At 36.6% G+C, this 7888-nt stretch overlaps 2 protein-coding genes across 2 annotated transcripts; one reads left to right on the forward strand and one right to left on the reverse strand.

Moving 5' to 3' along the window:
• Positions 1-829: 829 nt before the first annotated feature.
• Positions 830-4854, reverse strand: LOC137726525 (soluble inorganic pyrophosphatase 6, chloroplastic-like). The gene is made up of 6 exons (XM_068465459.1): positions 4444-4854; positions 3815-3975; positions 3365-3465; positions 3082-3263; positions 2694-2792; positions 830-1204 (listed from the first exon to the last, which is right to left on the reverse strand). The coding sequence occupies exons 1-6, from the start codon at positions 4705-4707 to the stop codon at positions 1112-1114; spliced, it is 900 nt and encodes a 299-aa protein (XP_068321560.1). The 5' UTR covers positions 4708-4854; the 3' UTR covers positions 830-1111.
• A 270-nt stretch (positions 4855-5124) lies between these two features.
• LOC137726896 (uncharacterized) lies at positions 5125-7526 on the forward strand. The gene is made up of 3 exons (XM_068465847.1): positions 5125-5422; positions 6091-6250; positions 7040-7526. Exons 1-3 carry the CDS (start codon positions 5285-5287, stop codon positions 7225-7227), a joined length of 486 nt encoding a protein of 161 aa, XP_068321948.1. The 5' UTR covers positions 5125-5284; the 3' UTR covers positions 7228-7526.
• Positions 7527-7888: the final 362 nt, after the last annotated feature.

The following is a 7888-nucleotide window of genomic DNA, read 5'->3' on the forward strand; positions in this document are numbered from 1 at the left end:
TATCTATAACGGTGTTCAATTATCCAAAAAAAAAGAAAATTATGACAAATTTTTTTTTTTTTAATTTTCAAGATGTTAAAAAACATGAAAACGGGTGAAAAAGGGGTAATGGTAAAAAAAAAAATGGAACTTTAACGAAAAACTCCTGATACTATTCACTTTAACGAAAAACTACATTTTTACATTAAAAAGTCAATCCTGATACTATTCTTTTTACCCTTTATTTTGTCCTTATCGTTAAAACTCAAAGTTTTCAAGTTATTTTTATTAGTTTTCCTTAAAAAAAAAGAAGATAAACGGGTTCAAAAGGTAAATGAGTATTAAATGGTTACGGTTAAATGAGTATGCAGTTATGGGTATAGTTAACCGTTTATAAATGGTTATGGGTATAACTGTTTAGGCAATTATCTAATAGGTAAACGGTTATGCGGGTATGAGCATAAACAATTATGAGTAAATAACCAGAGTTACCTGCTCACCATAACTGTTGCCCATCCCTATGCGGGGGACACAATTTCCCTAAAAATCAGTTGGTTAGAATTTCATGAATAATAAATTAGATACTAATTTATTTTTAAACTCTGAGTGTAAATATATAATTGTATTTAAAATACAACAAAAAACTAGTTGGCTTGATATGTAGCTTTGCCGCGAGTAAACGTAAACCTGAATTTCACTTTTTGATAGGGAGTTGATTTTCACATATATTTTTGTTTCACACCCTTCCTTGTGTGCTATCCACTCGTTTTTACCTTTTTCATACTACTCAATTTCTGATCGTCGGATTCTCAATCTCAGGCCCTCAAATCGAATTAATTGAAGGTGATCAAATAACAAAAATTAACAAAGGGTGTGTGAACAGCACCGTCTCTAATCAAACGAAAACAACGAACATAATTTACCTGAAAAAAATCAAGTACTTTAATAACATCGCGCGGTCATCTCCACCTTCACTAAATTTGTCACGTGTTAAAAAACTCACTTGCGAAAGCATTCTGGGCATTATCTCTTAATGAATAACATCACCGGTTCGTCAAAAGGAATTATCTCTAATGAATCACCAGGAACTCAAAATATATTTAAGCGCATGGAGTTCCAAGTCTACTGATATCTATGCAAGTGAGAGGTCTCCAGCAGGAATTGATCCCTTGACAAGCTTTGCCCACGATTCATTGGTTTCGGTTATGACCTTAAGAGCATAATCCTGTTCATCATATGAATTGCTTCTATAATTAGATATAAAAAAAAGGTAACACGCGCGCGCACAGAGGTCGTATAATTGATATGTAATGTTCTGCAGATTGTGGTATTGTAATTATTCTATGCTTATACAGGAAAAGCAAGAGAAGAAGGTGAAGTGTGACAATTAGTGTGTGCTACCGTGTAGTGGACAGTACCAAATCACCACCAGAAAAGAATTTCCAGCAGTAAATAGACAGGAACAAAGATAATCAACAACCAATACGCACGAAGTTAGAACATCGATACTTAAGTTTTAGAGGTGACAGACCCGGGAGAGAAGTTTATATTCAGAAATTTCTGAATTTGCTGCATAAAACTATGCACAAAGCCTCTTAAAAGAGTAATTCTATAGACTTAAAACTCGAATCATAGCCCTTGATTTCTTAATAAATAATCACGCAATCCTATCCAAAAAAAAGAAGCAGCAAAAGATAGAGAAAAAGCAAAAGGATCAAATTTGAATGTTAATAGTTGAGTTCCAAGGCATAGAGACCCAAAAGAAACCATAAATCTGATTGTTTGTGATAAGTTGATAAAAGCTGCATGCAAATACTTTAGACTCACACAACTGTCAGATGATTGATTAAAAAGACAAGGAGTTTACCAAATAAAACATGAAATTCAAACAAAACAAATAAAAAAACAAGAAACAACTAAAACCCTAAACTAACTAGAACCCGAGCCAAGTTAGCTATTTATGATGGCAGGTATATGTTCCTGCAAGCCGTGACCACTAACTAATTTCATAATGATGCTGAATTGAGACTTGTAATTACTGTCGAGCTAAGGTGGATCATGAATCGTGTTTCGACTGCCTTCATGTTGTAGGACATCAATTTGTTTAAAGCATGCCCTATTCCTGAATATTGAGTCCATACTACGTATCAAACGTATCAAGATTAGAAATAAATAAACTGCAAAGAAAACTGGTATGTCACTCTTAACCTTAAACCCTTCCACTGCCCTGCAATAACACTGCCTGGTTTTGAAGTACTCTTTATACACTCAAGTCCGATGACCATAAAGAGACATTCTTACATGAATTATGCGTTTAAGTATGCAATTATTGAACACTTTCAAATCAGAAAATCACATTTGACTTGGACGAATGCATTTTCTAAACCCATCAGTATGTGTACTAGAACAAATAATTGGGCTATAAAACAGGAGTAATACTTTGATGACCTTCACCCTTCCCCCTAAACTAATTTTGTAATCAGATCTTGTCATGTCTCCTTGCAACACTGGCACTTTGCAAGGAGCACTATGCTCCTAGGCCAGAGTGCCATCGAAAGCTGGTGACTGAATCAATAAAGGAATGAATAATGGGAAGAAGAAAAAGGAAACACTCCATAAAATTGAAAAAAAAAAAAAAAAAAAAAGGAAAAAAACCAATAGAGTAATAAAAAAGGATTCACAGATACCAATTGAAAAGGCCACTGTAAAATTACCTTGTTGGCTGCTTTGTTGCCAAGGCCAAACTTGTTAGCAGGCTTTCCATCAGGTATCTTGTAGTCTCTAAACCAGTCCCTTATTGCAGTGAGAGTCCCCTGAAGTAAACCATACGATTAAGCCTCAAAAAGCTTAGTACTTAGTTGATCTAATTTATGAAGGTAGATAAATTGTAACTGAACAGTAATGTATATCGTAACCATCCACTTTGCTCAAAAGAGTTCAGGTAGACTTTATCCATTTTTCGTACAGTAATCATATCATGTAACAGCAATAAATTTAAAAACTGAAAACATCTATATTTAGATACATTAATTACGGTGGCAATGGTTGGTGAGTGCATAATTACAGAAATCTGATAGTGGTTGGTTAAAATGCAGTACATACCGGGAAATGCTTCTCAACATCATCAATGTCATTAACGAGAGAAGCCCTTGGATCATCCAATGAAATTGCAACAATTTTCCAGTCAAGTTCCCCTTCATCGATCATAGCTAAAGCAGCCAATGGCTTTACTTTGAGAATCTCACCAATCTTTCTCCGACTATTGCCTATCTCAACAACATCAACTAAAAGTTGTTGAAAATACAAGAGCTTTAGTTTTCCTTCTAAAGTTGGTACTTCCCTCGGGCAAAAGTTGGCAACATAAAAGACAGACAAGTGAGCAGACCTGGATCATTATCCCCAAATGCTCCTTCAACTTCATTGTTAGCAAGAGATGGGTCTTCCCATGTTTGTGGAAGCAACCCATAATTCCAATTAATATTGTAGCTGAGAAGGATAGGTAACATAAGATAACTTACATTTACACTAAAGGGCGGGGAACATATAAGATAACTTTAATGATTTGTAGGACAAACAACTAAACTTAAATGTCAAACTCTTGCCATAGTGTTACTCATATGTGCATGTGCTTCTCTGCATGCATCTATCACCCAGGAAAAAAAAATCGTGCACCTAAGAAACTAAACAAATAAAGATAATCAGCACCAACAGTGGCGTACATATATTCATGGTGCACCCTTAGCCAAAAATTACACTGATTCAGGTAACATATAAAGCACCAAGACAAGGACAAACACTGTAATATAACCTTAAGAAAAGTAAAATTAGACCTTACGGATAGTAACGAAGTTTTCCCTTCTTTGTATCCTGCTTTATCGGGGTGTGTGGCTCATCAGTAGCAACCTCCATCTTTGCACTCGATTCTTTGGGTATTTCAACCACAAAGTTGAATTCACCGTCACCCACTTGCAAAGGTATATCATGCCAAGGAGAAACCTAAGTATAAACCAACACGTTGTTATAGCAGATTGAAACAAAAATGAACTAATTGGCGTGTGGAAACCCAACCATGTCTCCAACAACCCAGCATTTTGAATCTTCTTTTAGAATTGCATATAAACATTTTCTCTTTTGAACACAAGTTCGAAGTACGGATACTCAGAGTTGTTGTTCTATTTCCCCACTGAAAACAAATCGACACAATCCCGAAAACTCAATCAAATTTGAAACAGAGAGACCTCAATGAAGCAAATGATATATGCCATCAACTCACACATTTCCCTGCCCATCAGAAGCTGCCATACAATAACCAAAAAAAATTTGTATGTGTACAAGAAATATAAGAATTCCTGAATTATAACCCCATTTGATACATTTATAGGAAGCTTTCACATTATCCAGTTTGTCCTGCATTTTCTCAGAATCCAAACAAACAACACAACAGAAAATGGAAAGACCATAGACCTTTTGACCGGAACGGTCGACGAAGAAAAGGCGGTAATCTAGTGTTTCGGGCTGGCCTTCCTCCTTGATCTGAACCTCGGGATTGTAGATAGCTGTGCAATTGAAGGGCCTCCTGGAAGAAGACGACAACGACAGCGACGCTGCTCTTCTTCTGGTGAAGCAAAGGCTGGTAGTGCTGTAGGGACTCAGCTTCGTGGGGAACGACGTCGTCTTGGAGATAAAGCAGGAAGTATTGGCGGCGGTCAGCACTCTCGCGGTGGCCATGGCTCCCTGACTGGTGAAGGGACGAGTGGCAGTTTGTTAGTGGTAAGCTTTGATTGGCTCCTGTCGCTGTGCGTGCGCTCCAATTTTATAGGGAAGAAAGGACTTCAAATCTTCTGTCCCCGTTTCCTCCAAATTTTTTTCATTTAATCCGAGCACACGAATAATACGTGTGTTTTTCCGTGGACAGCAGAAAATTTTAATATTTAAATTATTAGTTTATTAATAAATATGTTTTATTTTTAATATACGACACGTAATATATTACTTTTTATTCTGATTATATTAAAAAATCTCTTCGTTTTCTCTATCTCCCCTCTGTACCCTTGCTAATTTGTTGCCACCTGTACATTCACTTAATAAATTGCGAAATTGAAACCTATCAATACGCGGCCGTTTTGATAAAAGCAAAACCCAGCAAACACAAATCCCCGCCCACTTCCTCCCTCTTCCTCCCTCCTCCTCCCGCCCGCCGCCCGAACACACCACCGTAAGAATCCCTGGCTGCAGTGCAGACCTCTCTCTCTGTCTAACACAACTCCGCCAGTCCAAAGTGAGAAACGTTAACGGCGCCACAGAAATGAAGGTCAGGGTGGTGTGTCGGAAAGTGTGTGATTACATTCGTTATGATCTGAAAGAGATTGCATTCCCATCTTCGCTGCCGGACCCTCCTCATATAAAGAAGCGTCGTAAGCTCACCTGGCATGAGCGGTTCTTGGTATGCCTTTTTCATTCATTTTCATTACACATATCGATATAGGCTATGTAGTTAATCATGCTCATATCCGATTCATGTAACTCACTCATGGATCATGGAAGTAATTACAAGTACTGGATTGTTAAAATGCTTTTGGCAAGTTGATTTGGGGAGTTGTTTTGACCTTTCAGATATCAGAAAATACATTCCTAACAATTGTCTGAAATGGCCCTTCATGGAGAAGTATTATTGAGGTAACGGATAGGTGCTTTCCAGGAAACACTTGGGTTATTAGTAAAATCATTTTATGTGCTTAATTGCTTTTGGTAAAAGTACTAATCATAGAAGTGCTATTGAGCAGAAGCGTTTGTGTGTTTATCGAACGTGGTGGGTGTAACCATTTGTTCTTTCTTTGGCGTGTTCTGATATGAATTTTGATTATAAGGTCAATTATTCAACCATAGATGCTTTAAAATTCAAGCTTCTGAGTATCAAAGTTGATTTTGTTTCTGATAATTTAAGCTAGTAATAATATTTGGCTGTTTCTGATAAGTTTATGTCTTGTTTTCATTGAATGTTGACTATGCTTTCATGCTTAGAATATGTTAAAGGTTATTAGTACATTTACGCGTGTGGTGTTAACGTGAAGGATGGTAATTTATAGTATTATACCTTCTATTGGCTGTCAGGTGTTGAAGGAGGCTTCTAGGCTTTATGCCGCCAGCTGGGTGCGGGATGTTGGTCCTGAACTGCGACCTAATGATTATAAGAATGAAGAGAGTGAAGATAGACCTGGTGGAGCACAAAGAACGGCTAAGGGGAAAGAACCCTCAACATTAGAGGATCTTGGTAAGTAATCTATACATTATGCTGCCACATCGTTTAGTGTCGCCATTTTAACATAACTTAAGTGGAAAGCCTGCTTGTTCTATACAATGTATGCATGCATATGACTATGAAGATAATGATTGATGCCCGATAAATCTTTGTTTTTTGTTCTTTGATTTGGCTTGCATTAGTGTCCTGCAACGTTCTTACTTCGGAGGTTAGCATAAATAAATAATAATCAGTGAATCCTGCTACTTGATCATTAGATTCTGTCAAATGTTTTACATGCATCAAATCTGCTTGAAGGACAATATGTTAAAAAGTTATTTTAATAGTGATTTAGTAGTTGTTTGTTCAAAAAGAAAAAATAGTGATTTAATAGTTGTTTGTATATCCAAACAGCTTAAAAAAAAAAACTTCTACATATGCTTTTTTGTAAGGCAGTTCTTTCTGGCTGGTTTTGTGTGTGGGTTCACTTTAATCTGTCAAATGCCTGTCTCTAAATTTCTGTATAAATTTTGGGTTATGATTGTATGACTGTTACTGATCTGTTGCGACAAAACTCATAGGCCTAGCTCTCTCTTCCCTGCGTTGTTTTCTTTTTCTGTCGTAATAAGCTTTTCTCATTTCAGCGCTCCCTTCTCTAACAGCATAAAAAAGCTATTAGAAATGAAAAAACTTTCAACACCTGCCAACTTTTTATGAATACTTATTTTCAGTTGCTTCCTTGAAATCTATAAACTTTTCAGTTAAAATGGTTTGAGATCTGATTATGTTTAATGCTTTTTCTCTGGAAATAAAAACAAATAGCTGTGGCTGCAAGAGGAGGAATGGAGATGCTAAAGCCTGCTCTACAGCGCGTGTACATGACAAGAGCTTCTGCATATCGGGATGCTCTTCAAAGTTTTATACATGGGTACCAAGAAGGCATCCAGCAGGTCATGGAGAAAAAGGCAAAAGATTCTAAATCTCAACAAGAAAGTGATAAATCTACTTAACAGCTCTTGTTACGCTTCATAGTTGTTTCTGCACTTACTGACATTCTTCCGAAGTTATGGGGTCATTTTGCTGAGTTCCTTCGACATGGTTCTTTCAAGCGGCTTGTTATCTGTGTCGATTACAAGTTCTCGAGCTCTACTTTTAGCTCAGTTTTAAGGACACCTGCCATGGTTTTTCATTTGAGAACTTGAAAGCAAGTTTAAGAAATGTGAATATTATGTAAATCTGCAATAATTTTTTTTCCCTGTTTTGAGACTCATAAAAAATCTGCTTTATTGGAGTAATTAATTTTCACCTTGCCACTCGTGGTAATGAATTTTTACTTGCGGTATATTATTTTCTTGAAAATAAAAGAAGTAGGAACTAGGGGTGGGCATGCAGGTCTTTGGACCTGTGGATTCGGATCGTATTATCCGGTCTGATGTAAACCATCCGGTTCTTATTTTTATTTTCAGAACGGTCCTAGTTGGATTCGGTTTGTGAAAAAACTAGTTCAAAATCGAGTTCATATTTCTTATCTGCTAGTAACGGGGATGAGACCGTATAAAGGTCGTCTTAGCACTTGGTATTTTATTAGTTGTCTACAATGAATCTCATGATCATAATTCCATTTCTATCTGATCCTAAGAAAAAGCAAAACAAACTTTGTTAATATTGGTT

The sequence above is a fragment of the Pyrus communis genome, chromosome 2 (genome assembly GCF_963583255.1).
Source record: "Pyrus communis chromosome 2, drPyrComm1.1, whole genome shotgun sequence".
NCBI classification, from domain to species: Eukaryota; Viridiplantae; Streptophyta; class Magnoliopsida; order Rosales; family Rosaceae; genus Pyrus; species Pyrus communis.

Excerpts from the sequence above, each read along its gene's own strand:
- LOC137726525 (XM_068465459.1), bottom strand. The coding sequence starts at position 4,707 with ATGGCCACCGCGAGAGTGCTGACCGCCGCCAATACTTCCTGCTTTATC. Across the intron at positions 3,466-3,814 it reads GGAAAACTTCGTTACTATCC|CTACAATATTAATTGGAATT; the intron begins GTAAGGTCTAAT and ends TATCCTTCTCAG. Across the intron at positions 1,205-2,693 it reads GCAACAAAGCAGCCAACAAG|GATTATGCTCTTAAGGTCAT; the intron begins GTAATTTTACAG and ends TATGATGAACAG.
- LOC137726896 (XM_068465847.1), top strand. The coding sequence starts at position 5,285 with ATGAAGGTCAGGGTGGTGTGTCGGAAAGTGTGTGATTACATTCGTTAT. Across the intron at positions 5,423-6,090 it reads CCTGGCATGAGCGGTTCTTG|GTGTTGAAGGAGGCTTCTAG; the intron begins GTATGCCTTTTT and ends ATTGGCTGTCAG. Across the intron at positions 6,251-7,039 it reads CTCAACATTAGAGGATCTTG|CTGTGGCTGCAAGAGGAGGA; the intron begins GTAAGTAATCTA and ends AAAAACAAATAG.